This window comes from Ostrea edulis, chromosome 3 (assembly GCF_947568905.1).
Source record: "Ostrea edulis chromosome 3, xbOstEdul1.1, whole genome shotgun sequence".
NCBI classification, from domain to species: Eukaryota; Metazoa; Mollusca; class Bivalvia; order Ostreida; family Ostreidae; genus Ostrea; species Ostrea edulis.
The window spans coordinates 61,372,443-61,392,119 of record NC_079166.1 but is presented as its reverse complement, the minus strand read 5'-3'; the positions used below and the strand labels follow the sequence as shown (position 1 = coordinate 61,392,119).

General features: G+C 33.9%; 1 protein-coding gene and 1 long non-coding RNA gene across 3 annotated transcripts; one reads left to right on the top strand and one right to left on the bottom strand.

Moving 5' to 3' along the window:
* Positions 1 to 1,528: 1,528 nt before the first annotated feature.
* Positions 1,529 to 4,198, bottom strand: LOC125653445 (uncharacterized). Its single transcript, XR_007361916.2, has 2 exons — positions 3,099 to 4,198; positions 1,529 to 2,191 (listed from the first exon to the last, which is right to left on the bottom strand). It is a non-coding gene; the product is annotated as an uncharacterized LOC125653445 (long non-coding RNA).
* Positions 4,199 to 5,124: 926 nt separating this feature from the next.
* Positions 5,125 to 17,858, top strand: LOC125677538 (complement C1q subcomponent subunit C-like). 2 transcript variants are annotated; one of them, XM_056158432.1, is made up of 4 exons: positions 5,125 to 5,274; positions 7,851 to 7,909; positions 8,582 to 8,647; positions 17,414 to 17,858. In XM_056158432.1, the coding sequence occupies exons 2-4, from the start codon at positions 7,862 to 7,864 to the stop codon at positions 17,810 to 17,812; spliced, it is 513 nt and encodes a 170-aa protein (XP_056014407.1). In that variant the 5' UTR covers positions 5,125 to 5,274; positions 7,851 to 7,861; the 3' UTR covers positions 17,813 to 17,858. The 2 variants fall into 2 exon arrangements, with proteins under 2 accessions (XP_056014407.1, XP_056014408.1); XM_056158433.1 differs by having other exon boundaries at positions 5,250 to 5,270.
* Positions 17,859 to 19,677: the final 1,819 nt, after the last annotated feature.

The following is a 19,677-nucleotide window of genomic DNA, read 5'->3' as shown; positions in this document are numbered from 1 at the left end:
TTTTATGTTGTTATATATTCTGTAAAATAAAAAATCAATATCTAAACGAGTAAATATGAGAGTCATGGCCTATGGTAAAAAGGTACAGGGGGGGGGGGGGGGGGGGTTACACCTATCGTGTATGTTTGATTCCGAAGTCCGTTCCGATGGCTTTAAAAGTACCGATTTCCCTACCTTTTGTTACTTTAAAAATGATATTGTTCGAAACAGAATGAATGTTCGAATCAAACGTACAGTACAAACTTATACGGCCATACGGAATACCCTAGTTAGAATAATCTAACTGTGTCTCGGGACAGGCCCTCACCACAATCGGTCCGTAGGACATTATCATTTTAACGATATAACTAGGAATACCCCAGTAAACATTTCAATTACACAGGCCCAGCATGTACACATGTATTACGCATGGAGATGTGCGATATATATTCAGACAGTATGTTCTATCGTATGAATTTGTCCATTGGTTCTCACAATTTTTACAAATTTTGTACGTTTAATTATTATAGGCTACAGTTCAAAGTTTCTTATAAAATATGAAGTCTGTCAATCATAACTGTAAAGTTGTAGCAACGTGTTACACTGACAAATGTCCGCACATTACGGCAATGTCAAACACGGCTGTTGGCTTTATCTATTTTACATTTGTACTTGAGAATTTGAACGCACAATATCTATACATCGAACGGAGAAGAAACAATTATCGTTTTGTTTTCAATTTCAACTATTTAAGTTCGTAAATTCATAAGTCCCTTGTATATACGTGGAAAGAAACCTACAAAAACACTCAGAGAGTTTGTTTGTAATGAAGTAGGTCAATTTAAAAATACATATCAAAGTATATCTTGTTAAATAATATTTGACATAACTTGTGTTGAAATGTAGAGTATTCACTTAATTATATTTACTTTTTTTCGATTGAAGGGCAATAACTCTAAATGGAAAACATAGTTTACTAGTGGTGGATCCTAGTTTTTTTTTCTTTCGTTTTGTTTTATATATACACACGTATATCAAATGCTTTAATTGATTTTAGAATTTTTATTTTGTGCTATAGACAAAATTGATATTGAAAAGATATGTTTTAAATGTTAGGGAAAAAAACAATCTATAAAGGTGAAACAGCAAACCCCCCACCCCCCGAACATGTATTACAATACTACCGATAATTTTTCTATTATTTATATTATTTCATGTATGGAGATGTGCATAGTTTTTGCACCAGTTTTCTTTTGGATTAGGAAAATGGTTTACTTTTTCCTTAAAAAAGGACTTTGGAAGGGTCCATTAAACAGACCCAGGTTGGGAGATTTCAGGCTCTCATGGACTTAATTTCCGTGGAAACGAGGGGGTTATTTATATTCGGTCTTTCTTACCCCGGGATAGGAAAGACTGAATATAAATAACTTCCTCATTTCCACAGAAATTTACATGGACTACATAATAGAAATAAATTAACCATGTAATATACATTGTTGTAAATCCCATACCCCCTCTATATTTCACACTGACATTAATTAACAAAACATTTGAAGATACACATTTTCAGTTTATTAGTGGAAAAAAATAATTCCAAGTTTTTGAATACAATTTATTAATTGATTCACCAAGCATTAATTAACAAGTTAATTGATTTATAATTAGATTTTAGGAAAAATAACCTAGGCTAATGGGTTTTAACATGAAGATAAGATTTTCATCCAACCCAAATTGTATAATTTCAATTACATGTATATGACATAAATATTTTAGATATGCCAAGGAATGGTCCCAAATTCTTTCTCTGTTTCAATTGTCCATGGAGAGTAAAACCAAAACACAGATCCAGGATTTCAAAGAAATATAGGACAGTGATCACCACTCTGATAGGGAGGGCACCATCTGATCATGATTTTCTGTGCAATAGATGCCATAGTGTGTGTGTTGCTCCCATATTAAACAGAAGAATATCAACTCGGTTAGGCCACAGATTCAAGACAGTCCAGCACCACCACCAGCAGCAGCAGTTCTTCCAATTAGTCCCCCTTCTGTATCACTCCCATTCCCATGTACATCAAGAGGGCACACTTCATGCTGTATCTGCGAGTGACCAGGTCCAAAGTTAGTTGTAGTCCCAGTAGGAGTAAGGCATGAAATCTGCATTTCAAAAGAGGCCATCATTCCTGCCGGGGCTCGCTTCTGTACAAATCACCTACAACAAGACATAGAAGAACTTGAACCTATTGCTGACAACACCATGTTCAACAAAACAGGAGTGACATAATTAATCAATCAAGTTTTTGAGAGCTGAAGTTTTGAGGAAAGAGAAAATAAGGTTGAATTTTGACAACAGTGAAAGTCTAACAGTGAGCATCAGAATCTCCTGGGAACCCCTAAAGCTGCTTTTGAGGACTTGCTGACATATGTAAACCTGTAGAATATATGGAAACTTGTGCTAGATAAAAGCTTTATAACCTTTTTACCAGTGATGTATTTGTTGACAATAAAAAGGGTATTTGATTTTAGCAAAATAATTACTTATTATAAACTACTAGTATTATCATTATGATACTTAACTGGCAAGTAACAAACAACAACCATGATTTGTAAATGTTATTTCCTGTATAGATCTACATGATACTTCTATTTTGGGAACATTATGAAAATAGGCCAATTTAGATTATTTCTCATTCTGTGGCATTTACAAGCATTACATGTAAATGCAATATAATCCAAACAATTTAAAACTACAGTGCCTTAGGATATATTCTATTTCAAATGTGTATCTAGATCTAATTCTATTCAAATCTATATTAATGCCTGAAAGATTTTTATATCACAGCTCTTGAATTACGTTCTGTCAGTCAATAATGTATTGCACAAACATTTAAAATTGTTGGTTAAAAGACCTCAGTATCTTTACATGATTAATACGTATAGGAATATACAATTATTGATCAAGATAAATACAGTAAAATTTATACAGTATCATTTCTCAGATCGTATTTTCAGAGTCAATAATATACTGACTCTGATCCCCTATATCGGTGCTGTGTTGTTATTATTCACGCTATGAAATCTACATGCACATGTAACAAAAAAGATCATTTGTTACTTACTATTAGGTGTCTACAGTAATTTTTCTTTAATCAGGTTTCACAGGAAATGCTCGTTGAAGGTGTAATTCCGAGTAAATTCGAATTGAACATGTTTTGACGAGACGCGGTGTCAACTTATTTCGTTACCATTGATATCGATACTCGGTCGTTTTAATACGAACAAAAAAAATATTAAAAAACTATGAAATATGATATGAAACAGAATTGTTCCAATGATTCACTCCTTTCACCATGTAAATAGACTACATACTATATTTATTCTTCTTACTTCAGTATTTTAAAATTCAAGTAAAAATAATTCAAAAGTAAAGTTGAACAATCACGGCTTTGAACATCATTTCCAAAATATTTCTTATTTCTATTTCCCAAATTTGGTCAAAAATGCTTATTATGATCATTGAATAAGCCATTCTAGCTATTTGAGTGCATATAACTTCAGAGATTTATAGGTTCATGTACATTGTACATGGTCATTGGAGGTTTATTGTTGTGACGTGTATCCCGAAATGTTAATTTTTTAACATTAAACACCACAATATTCAACGTCATATTAACAAAAAAGTATAGAATATATTAAAAAAAAAAAAAAAAAAAACATTTCTAGAAAGCCTATATCCCGAAGATTATTATATACAGAAATTATCAATATCCCGGGCTAGGCCATTTTTCATGGTTCGCGGGTCATGTTCTTTGTCTTTTGCAGCTTTCGGCGTAAATGTATCACTTTCAACTGTCTCAATTTGTGAAACGGAAACTGATGTAATGCCGAATGATCGACCGGGCATGGCGAGTTGTGCTAACTAACTGCATATCATCACTGTCTGACTCGCCGGAGAGCTCCGATAATTCCACAAGGGGAAACCCTGCTTTTGGAAAACATAACTGGATTGTTGACGATTTTGTTTTATTCCAAGAATGTATCGAATTCATCGATTAATTGAACTTTGTCTTTTAATGTCAGTACTCGTCTCTGTCGTTAGGGGGGAGGGCGCCATTACCTCGTGCGTGGTGCTGTCATAATTGAAAAGTGCACCCCCAAAAATCAGGTTTTATTTTAAACTGATTACGGCTCATCGCCAGTTGCACTCTTTTACTTACCTGTGGCTTCCCTTGAGACACCCTTTGTGTACACCGCGTGTGATCGACCGAATACCGACAGGTTGGTCATCGTGGAGTGGCTGGTTAAATGCGATAATTAGAGCTAATTACGAGCAGTTGGGACTTCGTGTACACAGAATACAATTGACCGTAACAATGAGGGTAGTGTATCATCGAGGGGCCGGTTTACACAGGATAATTAAAGTTAATAGATAGCAGTGGGAACCGTGTAAGCTGGCCGATATACAGAATACACAGTATCCGGAGTACAGGGAATTATTAATAAAGGATTTGTTAAAGAAATGTTAGGGATTATATGTTGTGGCCGGAATTGACAGAGCGCCGGAGTACTCAGAGGCCGGTTTGGACAAATTATACTGTATTTAGCTCTAAAACTTCATAGTTATTTCGGATTTCAAACATTTCGGTTGAGCATCACTGAAGAGACATTATTTGTCGAAATGCGCATCTGGTGCATCAAAAGTGGTACCGTATAAGTTTTACATTGATATTCCGAAAAATATTGCATAAAATTTTATTGATATGCCGTACAAGCAAAAAGGGATTCCGACACTAAGGGGGATCCAAACCAAAATAGTCATATTCTTTGGACATATAAATATATGATATATAATATGTAAAGTCTTTCATCTATATGGAAACTTTCGGGGGACATTTGTGTTTAAGAACACATCTGTTTTATAATGCTGCTGAATATTAGTATTTATATGTAGCTTAGATATTCGGAAAAGGAAAATCATCATAGAATTCACAGCTATTTGGTTTAGTATTACTTTTAATCAATACCCAGGTGACCGATGAGGCCTGAGAGCCTCTTGTTTTTAATATGTGTTCTATATCCCTGGCAGTTTTAAGGTAATGCTATAAAGGCTATTTCAATACTCTGACATCTGCCTGGATAAGAAAAAGTCTTCCATGTAAACGGCGTCAATTATATAGGAATTTAAGCAATTAAAATGAAAACAACACACACGATAGCAAAACTTGTCTGTATATAAACAAAACATACGCGCCCAGGAGAAATCGATCTTTCATTCACAGGCTTAATACACAGTAGGTAAGTTCAATGTTTTTCTGTCATTTTACTAGAACTCGCGCAAGAGATAAGTGCATGATTGATTTTTGAAAATTTGTTTAAGCCCCTCACATGATGCATACTATGGATAATGTTGTTACCTTTGATATGAAGGATTGTATGATAAAATGTACATGATAGATACTGTATATTTAATTTTGGAATGAATATGCTGTTTGTACCATGGATAGAATAACGTGGGTTTACTTGTCATTGTTAGGGAATCGGCCATGTTTTTATACCTCTATAAAAAAAACAACCAAACAATTCATTTTTCATCTTTATACAAAATATAGCAATGATTTCAATCAAATTGATTACTCAGTATTTATGAATATTGTTTGTAATTTCAAACGACAAACAGCAAAATGTATTTATAAATCTTATAATACCAGACAAAAATATTTAAGGAAAGACACATAATTCAATTATTTACAATGATACATATTCATATGACTGCACATGTACTCTAATGATCGTCTTTCATATTCAATTAATGGACGGTGGGATTTGTGTAATCATAGTATCATTTTGAAGAATAATGCAAAATAATGCACCAAAGGAATTATTACTTACAATTCTATGGGAAGATATCTTAAAAAAGAAACTAGATGTTGTTGTAAGATAACGATACCCGCGTTCAAGTGTTTGCCTTTAAATATACTTTTAATTTTGGACATGAAACTACCAAATTATGTCAGCGGAACATTACATCGTTCAAATACCCAATATATATTTGCTAGACACGTGCATGCATTTCAATATTTGTTTTATATTCCACACAAACTCTGTGATACTCATTAATTCTATATAAGATATCAATAGTTTTTTTAAATAATAGAACTGTTAAATCTATGTATAACTATATATACACTTAACTCTATAACATTGATGATAATCTAACAAGGGATATTTACTCCTAGACATCTGATCGCACCTCTAGAGTTTCCAAGGGTCCGTGTTTGCTCTACTCTCAGTCCTATAATATGTAGGGGGTATATGAGATTGATCACTGTTTAATATCTTCAACCTCTTTTCTTACATATATTAGAATTTACTAGATATATACATAGAGGATATCTATATTGCGTGTTTTGATATCTGGTTTATCCAATGAGTTGATATGGTATATTTATTTGCAAGGCTTGCCGAGCGAATAAATAAACTATATGAACGAGTTGGATAAACCAAATATCAAAATACGCAATTATAGATGTTCTATTTATCTCATGCGTCTTCTTTTCACTTAATTTTGAGATGATCCCCAGTATGGTAGAAACAGCTGATTGAATTTGTTTTGAATCCGTGGCTCAGACGTCTTGCTTAATCTGTCTACCTTACGCGGGAAAAAACAGCGCGCTTATAAACCATTAATATACAGTACAAAGGGGCATTTTTATAAAAGAAACCATGGATGAAAATTATTTTAGAAGGAATTATAGCTTATAATTTATAATGGTTTTGCCATTCCAACAAAGTAACGACTATTGACCGAGTATTTATTTTTTGACGTAGGCCTGACCTTCTGATAAAAGTTTGATGTCGTCGTCGTTTTGAAATCAACAATTGTAATAACCAATTAACGATCGATGAAAGTAATATTCTAATGCAGCGTTATTAGAATGTTCAACAGTTTACAATGAAAAGTAGAAGTGTTTGTGCATTTGGATTTTATTTACGTAGTTTCTTTGGATCTGAGGGCGAGAGGAAATCCCGAGGCACTTTAAATAGATATGGATATGCATAAACACAGAAAATATGTCATCCAAGCGGGGACAGTGTTAAAAGTAGGTGGAACCGGAAGTGCTTTATCAAACAAGCGTGTGATAAAGCTAATACTTTATCTCACTTTCAATATACATCACACGTATGAAATTAATGTAGATATTAGAATTACTATTATAGGTGACAGTGACTATCCATTTCGCAATGATCCATTAAAATACACCCAAATGCACATTTATGAGACGATATATAAATTGCCTGACAGTCTACATTTGGAATATTATCAGTTCAAAATCTGCCGAAATAGCATGTCCCGTATCTCTCTGAGAATTCATATAATGAAAAAGTGTAGATAACGAACAATGATCAATGTCATACTTCCTATAAAGAAAGCAAAAATAAGAGTAAGGCAAACATAGATCCCTTGATATCACGAGAAGTAACCATCCCCAGCCTTTTCACCTTGAATAGACACACGGAGTGACCTGTAGTCAAAAGTAGTATGTAAAAAACGGCCTAATAGCATAAAATGCGTCATAAATGGAAATTCTAATCAACACAGTAAAATAGACGAGACACGTGGAAGTCGGTGTAAATCATAGTCTATTTTTGCAAAACTTGGTAGATGTACTGTACAAAAAATTCGAACTCTATTGAAAAATGTGCATAATAAATTCGAGTGAAAAAAGAGATGCTGACTGCGAGATTAACACTCTAAACTTTTTAACTGTGGTAATGAAACTGTGGACTGATCTAACAATATTGTATGTTGTTGCGGTAATATCAGGATAAAATCGAACTTTTAAAAGAAAATATAACGTTATGTTTTTCAGAAGAAAACAGGATGAAATATATACTTTTTTGTGCTGTAATTGGACTCATTTCTGGTGTCGTGAGTAGATTTACACTGATATGATTATGTAAATGAAGACATAAACAAATTAATGGTAAATATCTCAAAGGAAAGAAGGATATTGAATTTGCAATGTATGGGGCAGGCTTGGTGCGAATTACATTTTGAGGTAATACATTTCATTTGAATTATCCAGGTTTGTATTACAATTACCAATCGTCATTTTCTTTAAAAAGTAATTCATTACACCACCATTACCTTGCATAAGGAATGCATTAAGTGTCATTGCATTTTGGGATTAAAGAAACCGGAATTCAATTTATATAACTTGTTATTTAATCATGGAACATAAATCGAGATATTCAGACATGCTTCTTATTTGGTAACCACTGTGTTAAGCACTTCTGAAAACAATACAATGTTATATAGTAATATAATGTTATCTTAGTGTTGCCACTCTAGCATCATTTTGATTTGATATACCCTTCATCTCAGACGGTTATAAAGGTAAATATATACCCTTATCAATTTGATAACAAATATAATAAAACAATGATATAAAAGAAATGCTTAGATTATTTAAGGGAAACATTGGAAAGTGCTATCCCTCGTAAACTATTGTTTACTATGGTTGAGAACATAAACCTTAAAAAAAAAAAATTCCCAAATATACTTCGTACATTGATATGTTTTATTTTTGTTTTACCACAGAGAGTAGGGAAGGTCGCCTTTACAGCCCTTTTTTCCAAAGACGCAACAGTGGGCGTTCACGCTGTGGTAAAGTAATTAACTATAACAGATCAATCTCCTTTTTTGTTTAGGTCTAATGACCGTTAGTATTATTATATACCCATCAATGTATCGTTTTATGATTCTTTGGATTTCACAGAGTGTGATCCGGTTTTCCGGATCATCACACAGTGGTTTAGTATCCTCTGAAACTGATAACGTCACAATGGCGTCACAATGTATCACCGCAACTTTTTTGTGGAAAATATGAATGTGCTACACGGGCAGATGAAAACAACCCATGGTCTCGCGCGGAAATGAGCGAAATGAAAGAGACGTATCCGGTAGTTAGTATTTATCCGGAATGCTAGTGCGCAATGGCGGCAATAAACAAACGAAGCGGATACGTTGAAGGAAAAACTTCTTTATTTATTTCTTACCGTTATGTAGACCAGTGAAAATAATGTACAACGATTAATCGCATAAATCCCATGAAGAATAGAAAACTGAAAGTAGGGCAAACATAGATCCCTGGACATATCAGAGGTGAGATCAGGTAAGTAGGGCTATTCTATGCATGAATGAATTGCAAAACTCACTGTCTGAACCAAATTATCCTACTGGTTTCACAATTCCATTACATCGAAATGATCATTGTATTTTCGTCCAACCCCCAACAAATAATCGGAAAGTAGACATTGATTTGGGGGAGTGGACATCAAGGGGGGGGGGGGGGTAGAGGGGAGCTAAAGTGTTAAGATGAAAATGGGGGGCCCGAGGGATGTAATCAAATTCATCAGTTATAACATGTATACCAGAACTAGTAAATGCACAATTGGCTGGAAAAAGAGCAATATGGACTTGTATAATTATATAATGTGTATGTTTAATTGTTCAGAATGCAAAGTTGCAGTATGTATTCACATAGACATATAACGGATAACATATCTGTTATATGTCTATGCCCGGGGCAGGGTTGGCAAAAAAGTGGTCGATATGAGGCCGGTGGTCAATACTGGTTGAAACTGGTTAATACTGGTCGATTGAAAATTGTTTGGTATATATAATATACTTATAAGTCATATTACATAAATAATGTACAAATGACTGTTGAATATTGGGGAGATGTAAAAGTTTCTGTTCAAATTCCTTAATTTAACAAGAACTACCTTAGTATAAGTATTGTTTCATCAATCTTCATTTTAACTGTTGAATAAACATTTGAGAGTGGATTAGTGATGTTTTCATAACAATAACAGGTACACTGGTCATCTCTGGTCCCTGCCTATGCTTATTAACACCTGTCCACTCTGCTTCCTGGGCTCAGGTAATGTCCAGCTACCTTTTATTCTTAATCTGTCCAGGTACATGTATTAAGAGGTCTGTCTCCAATAATCAAGCTATGTTATAGAACTGTGACCCTCTGGTAGGTACTGAAGATATTTCGGTCAGTTTTAGCAAACCAAATATATTAAACTTATGAAATTACATTTGATTATCTAATGAAAAATATTAACTATTTAAGCTAGGGCTTTTATATTTTGTATATACATTTTTTACGAAAAGTTCTTTCATGTGATGCAACAGTGTTCGATCTTGTGACTTTGACCTGGAAGTTTGACCTACATTTGATAAAAATCTGACCTATTCAATATCTCAACTATTTAAGACAGAGCTTTCATATTTTGTATATAGATTTCTTATGTCAAGATCTTTTGTATCATGCATGTACCATGATTAACCTTGTGACCTTGGTCTTATCCAGAACAGCAAGATCTTGTCGATCATATTGGTGTTGAGGCGGTGTTGGGGCATTTCTGTGTAATGTGAATTCATTTTCAGTAATGTTGTGATCCTTTGGGGCTCATGTAGGCTGGGGCCACAATATGGGATCAACATTTTTCATAGGAATAAAGACTGAAATCTTTTTAAAATCACAACAGCTGTACAATGACAGGGCCAAGGTGACTCCGTTGAGCGATGTGGCTCTTTGGCCTCTTGTACTGTTTAAGACGCATGTATTTAAAATTTATCATAGGGTATATTTGCATTTATTTTTTCAGAAATTTTGCATGTCCATGTCTTGGAAGGTGAATAGGTGAAAAGTCAATAGATGCTTACCATATCAGATGCTTGCAGAGGATACTGGGGATAAAGTAGCAGAAAATTATGGAAAACAGGAAGTGGCAGCCAGGACTGACATCAATGCAATAAACAATGAGCTGAGGAGACGGTGATGGAACTATATAGGACACGTGCTATGGAGGGGAGGTGACAATGACAGTGAGATGGCGTTGGGTTGGACACCAGAAGGGAAGAGGGCATTTAAGAGACCAAAAACAACCTGGAGAGGAACAGTAGAAGCAGAAAGAAAGATTGCAGAATGGAGAAACTTGAATGAGATCAAGATGGTAGCAATAGAACAGAGTGGATTGGAGAGAGTCTCGGTCCTATGTGTTTTTGGCATGGAGAGAACTAAGTAATGTCTAGATTGTTGGAGATAGGATGACCAGGAATATGAATGGATGTGCTGGAAACTGTACTAAGACCCTTATGTATTTGGATAGATTTACATACCATCATGATTTTGCTATGAAAAACTTGAAAAAAATCCTCAACTCATATTGTAGCTGACATTGTACATTTGTACTTATTAATATTTCAAATGAACATATTTTTAGACATACAATATCTAAACTTTGGAGTCCATGTACATCTCCACATTGGATAATAGGTTATGATGTATGTGTGTGAAATCTTTTCCTATGGTATGCACATGTTAACACATTAGTTTAAATGATGATGTATATCTTATGACTATGGAAGAGATTGTGTTCAGAACAGAATATGTGTCTAGAAGAGTTGTTGCCCTTGAATGTAATTCATTATTTACATGGGATTGAAAAATAATCCAGCACACAGTAGTACTAAATGCATTATGTTAAAATACATTTATGAAGGGTATAAGTGATACTGTCCATTACTGATTAATACACTTTGTGAAATCATATTGTTATGTTTAATAAATTTCAAGGCTGCACCTTTGTACATTTTACAATATAATATTCTGCACTTTGGTATCAAATTCTCTTAACCTAATTTAAGAGTTACATATTCATTAACAGCAAGTTAATTATGATATGCTATGTAGTTTGTCAAAGGGGCATTAGCTGTGAAAGTGATGGCAACCTTTTTATTCAAAATCTCTCAATAAGAATATATATTAATGCCTAATAATAATATTTATTTTGTACAAAAACATGAGAAACCTAATAAAACGACAATAGATTGTCACTTTTAGTGTATAGAAATACATAAGGACGAATTATTGTCTTGCAAGACAATAATCATTTAATTACCAAAATTCATGTGATATTCATACACATTAATGTGCCTGTTTTGGGGTTAAAAGGTGTTTGAAATAATTAAATACTGGTGTTATCACTGAAATATACATGTATGATATGGAGCCATTTAATTAATTTTTTGGTATCAAAATGGCAGCTAATGCCCCTTTAAGAATAACTATTTTCAATGCACATCATAATAACCTTGTTAAGCTTGAAAGAATATTGGCTATAAGGAATCTTGATCATAAATATTAAAAATATTTTTAATTTCTTTCAAGGAGTTCCTTATAAACAAGCATAAAATCATGATTATAGTACATTGACTCTTGTGTGTTTCAATCTGTTAGACTTTCCCATTTTATTGCATTTCTTGGAAGTTGTGTTAAAAGAATTGGTGGTCTTGAAAAAGGTTGTTGTAGTGAACAGCAAAGGTCAACTGCTATTCAACAGTCTGTATACCTAGTCACCAAGGGCAAGGGTAGAGGTTCTGCATTTCACAGGGCCAGTTAAGGGGCTAAAAGAATATAGTGTTAATGACAATTATTTCCATGGAATAATGAGAGACATCTCCCATTTCTTGTTATAGTGTTCTTCTTTAAAGATTTTGTGGGAGATGAGAAATACTTTATTTGATGCACAGACACCAAATTAAAAGTGGAGCTTGTTGATCCTAAGTGACATCCTTGCCATTATCTTCAATGCAGTCTTTCATGTGTCTTATAAAGGTTTGCAAACACTAGTGCTTGCATAATGCACAGACACGTGAAGTGGGTAGTGTACGTGTACAGATGTTGTGTACACACCACCACCCCTCCACTGTCTACAAAATATATACCTGTATAACCAGTAATATCACCAGAATATGTTATTTCCCCACCGATCATCTTCATAAGTCATTATGAAGTCAGTTCTACATTCTATGAGCTCTGGTGAGATATTAATACATACCGTACCACTGGATCTAAAAGAAATCCGTTTTACCACCGTCCCATTCCAATTTGATATCCTTTACTCTCATGCGCTTTAAATCAGAGACGGGATACTTTTAACTTTGATAAAGTTGAATTTTCCATTATATTCACAAGCATAGTAAATTATCATCCCTTGCGAATTATGATATACTGGCTGACACCCCCCCCCCCTTACATTGCATGGTAGGATGAATCCGCCCCCTTCTTTACATGTATGGTGTTGAAGTTTGGAATAGAGAACATCTGTTATGGATTTTTTGGACCCCTTTTTATTTTCGTTTGATAGTCAAGAATTTTAGACGACCGCGAGTTATCCTCTGCTACCCCCCCCCCTTTCAGAAAAAAAAAACCCACGCCATCTGTCTGTCTGATGCTCTTAAGATTCTTATGTGCAACAAAAATGGAAGTTCAGTAAAATTTCTGGCAACTTTCTTGCATATTGTATTGAAAAAAAAATAATTTTGATTTATAGTCAATATTAGCCCTAAAATAATATATGTCTCTGATATGAAGCCTACCAAAAATACCGTGTAATTTCATTCCAAATGTACCTAGCCAAATTTGTCATGTAATTGGATATGTAAGGTATTTTATATCTATTAGAAAATATTTTATTAAGATTAATTTTTCGAATTTGAATATGGCGTATTATACGCCAACAATTATTCCGGAAATATATTATCTATTGGTGACGTTTCACCCAAGTAAGTATAATCTCGCGAGAATACCGCTTGTTTTCATCTGCCCGTGTAGCACATTCGGAAAATATTGACCGCGTCACAAACAAAACTGCGTATACAAAATTTAATTTCACTGTATGTCTGTATTTTTGATAATTTGGATAACATTTATTATCTTATAAATGTGGATTTAAAATGCATAAGGGGGTATATAATAAATTTATCATTACTACAGTAACTTGATCCGAAGAGTTGGATCACGTCTCGTTGACAGGCGCGGATCATCAGATCAAACTTGACGTTTCACGTCTCGTGTGATCTGATGATCCGCGTCTGTCAACTCGACGTGATCCGACTCTTCGGATCAAGTTACTGTAGTAATGATATATATTTATCATACGACTGCCGTGTGCGGTACTAAACAGAGCACGCTACGTATACTAGAGTACGATAGGGTACTTTAGAGTGCGTTGGCAAAATTTCATAATTTGATGCAATTCAACTGCTGTTAGTAGGTGCTCTTACTTTAGTTTAACCTAATAAATATATATTTTAAAGATATTGTGTTTGTGTTCATTATTTTAGGAATACAATGAAAAGATTAATTGAATTACAGTTTACTGTTTGATCTCAATCCCGATCACATGTATCTATATTTACATAAAATACTAGCGCATTACATCTAAATTTCCAAGATTATGCCTTTATTTTATCAATTATTAAGTCTTTTTATTGTCAACCGAGCAGTGAATGCGTTGAAAATAACTCATTATTATTTGGATTTCAATATAAAAATTAGATGATTAATTACGTCAATGAAGATGTTTATGTAGTTCTATGTAATTGTGAGTTTTCTTTAATGTATACCGCTGTCGTTTTAAATCAACACCGGCTATGTTTTTTTTTTAAGGCCAGCAATTATCTAATTGATTTGAATCAATAATTGGTCAGTGAGCAAAGAAACAAAAGATAAAATAAATCGATGAATTAAAAATATATGTGTGTGTGTTAAAAAATACATAAAAAGACATACCCCAACAATAAAAAGGAAAAGAAAACAAGATTGTTTTGAAAATATTTTTTGATCAAATAAAAAGGATTGGGAACAAGTTCTGACAACTTACAAGTCCCTCTCCTACATATTACAATATGGAATGCAATATGGTAATTATCAGGTAAAATGTACAATAATCAAAAGAATCTACAAGTTTTTTCTATAAATTTATGAACAGCTGAAAAAAATATTTATATTACATTACAAAGCCAAATAAACATCACCGCATAATAACTATTTTATATCAATAATGATCAAGTCAAGCATGAAAAGGCGATTAAAACGATTATTTCTAGCTCTATAGAAAAATTTAGAAGCGAAAAAGAGATGATATTACATTTTGTTGATGTGTCCACATGATAATTTGTAATATTTCATTTATCAAGATCATAATGAAGCATACAGTTGTATGAATAATATTGATGTATCGTTTTCCAAAAGAGCAATATGATAGCGGTCATGTAATGTCTGCGAAATGCCTTCTTTGACTTCTACATTTAATAAATTCCACTGTTTTACAAAGTAAGGTACAAATCAATTTTTTGAATAACTCCAATCTGGATCTTGGAATATAAAACCTATCTTTGTTTCTAGTATTATAAAGGGACATATTTTCATGTTTATGTGGAACAATTTTATTTAAATAGTCGGGGGGACTACCATTGCAAATGTTAAACACGGTAGTCATTTTTGCGATATAACGTCTGCTTTGTAACGTTTCCCAGCCTGTTTCTGAATAAAAAGATTATCTAGATGCAAAAATAGGAAGACCAGTAATAATTCTAGTTGCACATAATTGTACTTTTTCAAGCTTAGCTGTATCCTTAACAGAACAGCCATCCCAAACAATTGAAGCATATTCAAGAGTAAGTCTAATGAATGCTATGTGCAATTTTGACAGATGTTTTCTACCAATTTTGAACTTAGTCTTTTTTAAAAACCCCAATTTTAAAATAAGATTTATCAACTATGAAATCAATGTATAAAGACCAACTGAGGTTATGTGACAAAAATAAGCCTAAATGAGGATGAATTGGAATACACTCCAGCATATTACCTTGAAAAATAGCTTTGGTAGAATGGAGTTATCTTTTTGTGAAAAATAAACAGTTTTAGTCTTGTATGGATTGAATGACATGTATATGACCATTTCCCTTAGATATGCAAATCATAATTATGCTTATATTCAATTTCTAGCATATTATATGAGGGTTGTTGAGTGAGTTGTCATCAGCAAATAGTCTACACATTGATAGCATATGAACAGCAATATAATTAACATAAACAAAAAATATTAAGATCATAAAACAGAATCTTGGGGCACACCAGGAAATATATCACGTTTTGGCGATAAAATGTCCTTATACATTACTTTTTGTGATCTGCGACATAAGTAACTTCTTAAACAATCTAAAAGACTACCAGATATAACATAAGTTTGTAATTTGAAAAGGAGACCATTATGTCATACTCGATCAGATGCTTTTGATAGGTCACAAAATATCAAACAACATGATTTTACTTTGTCAATACTTTGAACAATACTACGATAGGCTTCTAATAATTGATAAACTGTAGAATGTCCCAGTGAATTCCAGCTTGATATCCATAAAATAGATCATTACTACAAAAATAATTATATACATGTTTTAAAATAATTCTCTCCATAATTTTACTAACACATGGTGACTACTGACAAACAAGTTGATGGTGCAGGGGTTTCAACAGTCTCGGTTGAAGTCATCATTTCGCAAATTCTATAGTCGTTATGACGATCTAATTCGTTACTACAACATAGGATTGGGTCAAATGCTGTCTGACGTGTTTCATAACGATTATTAGACCGTTCTTGACACACTGATTTTGACTACAGATAACTCCGTTTACCTGATCAGGATATAGGGCTCATGGTGGGTGTGGCCGTTAGACAGGAATGATTACTCCTAGGCAACTGATCCCATCTCTGGTGTGTCCAGGGGTCTGTGTTTGACTAACTCTCTATTTTGTATTGCATATAGGATTTATGAAATTGATCACTGTTCGTTATGTTCACCTTTCATGATAATAGTAAGACACGTCTATGATTATATTCATAGCTCTTATCCTTCGACGAATTTGACTCCACTTTTTTGCATACTGCTTTCCCTATAATAGCTCTAAAACTTCATTGTTATTTCGGATTTCAAACATTTCGGTTGAGCATCACTGAAGAGACATTATTTGTCGAAATGTGCATCTGGTGCATAAAAATTGGTACCGTACAAGTTTTACATTCTATTGACGGGTCTAAAGATGAGAAAACAAGAAAATGAAAGTTCATGAATTCCGAGTAATTATCAACCATACATGAAATTAATTGCTAATGTAATACGTCACATCACTAAATTATTTCTCAGAACAAAATACTTTTAATCGGGATGCCAAAAATCTTCAATAAATTTAATGGGTTTTTTTTTCTTTCGAAAAACAAATACTTTTGACAAATAGTGCAATATTATTTTATAATCATGTTTATTTAAGTAGTATACATATAAATGAACAATTGAATAGCATTAAATTATGAATCTTTACCAGCATACCCTAAAGTACTCTAGCGTACTCTATTTAGTAGTACCCGTGCTGTTTGTTTCTAAGGGAATTATTGGAAAGTGCTATCCGTTGAAAACTATTGTCCACTATGGTTGTGAACATAAACATTAAATCAAATCTAATCTAATGTACTTCGTAGATTGATATATTTTAATTTTGTTTTACTACAGAGGGGAGCGAGTGTAGCCTTCACAGCCCTTCTGTCCAAAGACACAACAGTGAGCGCTCATGCTGTGGTGAAGTATGATCGAGTGTTGACAAATTGGGGTGGAGCCTATCAACCAACAACTGGTGTTTTTACCGCCCCCTATAATGGTCTCTATAGCATCTCCTGTAGCTTGATGAGTCATCCAAGTAATTCTGTCCACGTCAATATTGTTAAGAATGGCAAAAAGATGTCCGTTGTGTATTCTAATGCCAAAACTCATCCACATGCTAGCCAGACTCTACAGCTGCGGTTAAACAAGGGGGATCAAATCTGGATTCAGAACATGAACGGAGTGAATGCAAAATTTCATGACCACGGTTCTTATAATGTCTTTTCTGGTTTTCTAATTAACGAACTATAAATCTATTTGTGCAGTGTTAATCTTTATTAAACACAAACTGCATCCATTCATGTGTTGACTCATTGTATGTTTTGATTGCAAAAAAAAAATAAAAATCCATGAGCCTAGAAACGCTCTCCTGATGATTAAAACAATACAGAAAATACGCTTTATGTATTTTGTACACCTGGCTTTCCTGGGGCTTCATACCAATATCACACCAGTAAATTATAGATAGTAAAACTATATCCGAATTTCCTCTAGAACGGCGCCTCATAGCAACAGCACAGGGTTCACACACAATTAAAGGACTGCCAAGGTTAAGTAAGAAAAAATGTTATCACTGGTTGAATATGGAAATTAAAGGCCGAGGTTTTCAACCGGTCGGTTTTCCTCAGGTACGCTTAGTGCGGGGCGGAATTTTTTTCGGGAAGTGTGAAGCCCCGAGCCCGGGGAAACCCTGCTAGCTTGTACATACCGTCCCAAATACACAGGATGTTATCTGTGTTACCTGCATTACCTGTACGTTTTTGTAAGATTGAAAAATCTATGGTAGTCATTTTTCTTGTGCAGGTTAATCGAAACGTTGATGATTAAACGTAAGAATTAAAGCTCGATAAATCTATTTTATATAAATGAGAACCTTAGCCATCGAAAACTTAGGCAGAATATTCTTAATTCAAAGTTTTCTTGTATCCATATATTTGACTGCCTTCATTAGTCGGATACCCAGTATCCGACGATATTTGACCGCCAAACATACAATTTCTGACGGGAGTTCCTACGTACTGCGGTCGATTTTCTGGTCATGTACAGCTGATGTACCGATCATCGTCTCATGCCTCATGATGACTATATATTTAAAAACAGCTTAGAAAGTTTTATTCTGTCTGAATTAGTTTTTCTGGACCGCATACCAGAATTCCCTGTCTAACACAGTTGTCTGTGTGACTCGTCCAAAACGCATGACCTACAAAAACAGGACATTCGTAATTTACGACAGTTCCATCAATAACTGGTCTAGACGAAGAATTTGTTCTTCCTCTGGACCCAATTCCAACCATAGTACCCAAGAAATAGCCCTTATAGCGGCTAATTTCTCTTTCGATCAGTTGAACTTTTTGTCGCCATGTTTCGAAGTCGAGGCGATCTGCTATAAGGTATCACACCGGTAATTGTCCAATCAAAATGAACTTAGTCAATTGTAGTTCCATATATTTAAAGAAATATTTTTTTTCCTTGCGCGATTTTTCTCATTTCCTCTTCTTCTTTTCTCTTAATTTTTGTACCCCTGATTAGGAAATTTTGTGTAATTTGTAGAAATAATCAAGTGTATACAAAGGAACTATTTGCTGTTGGTAGCTGAGGCTACTTCCTGAGGTGCACTCCGGCTGTTTACACACATGTGAAAAACACGTGGATTTGAGGGTAGTCTTGTTTGCGGGTAATTTTTTTTCGAAAATGCCGCGTAGGGTGTTGTTTTTCTGGTGTCGGCAGACGAGATAGGTAAAATAGAACGTGTCTGACTGCGTTATTCGGCATCAATTTTGTAAACTGATTTTTAATGAATTTTTCCCCTCTATAGTAATATATAGTGAAAATAATTACCGGTGTGATACCTATAGCTTACAGGTTGGCGATGACGAGTTATCTCATCTTATGTAGGTACGAGTTATCCCTCGTGGCAATTTATATTTCACATTGATTCGTACGAATAATCGTCGTGTGTCAATTCTTTTATACTACAATGTGTATTTCTTGATAGACCAATATTAGGTAAAATAGGTCCTGTTGTAGCTCCATTGTGGTTGGCAAACATATGCATATTTATTATAAATTACGTAGGGAACATGAATACTTTCAATAATATAATCGGAGGAAAATAA

Coding starts and splice junctions, on each gene's coding strand:
- LOC125677538 (XM_056158432.1), top strand. CDS start 7,862: ATGAAATATATACTTTTTTGTGCTGTAATTGGACTCATTTCTGGTGTC. Junction 7,910..8,581: donor TTGGACTCATTTCTGGTGTC/GTGAGTAGATTT, acceptor GTTTTACCACAG/AGAGTAGGGAAGGTCGCCTT. Junction 8,648..17,413: donor CAGTGGGCGTTCACGCTGTG/GTAAAGTAATTA, acceptor GTTTTACTACAG/AGGGGAGCGAGTGTAGCCTT.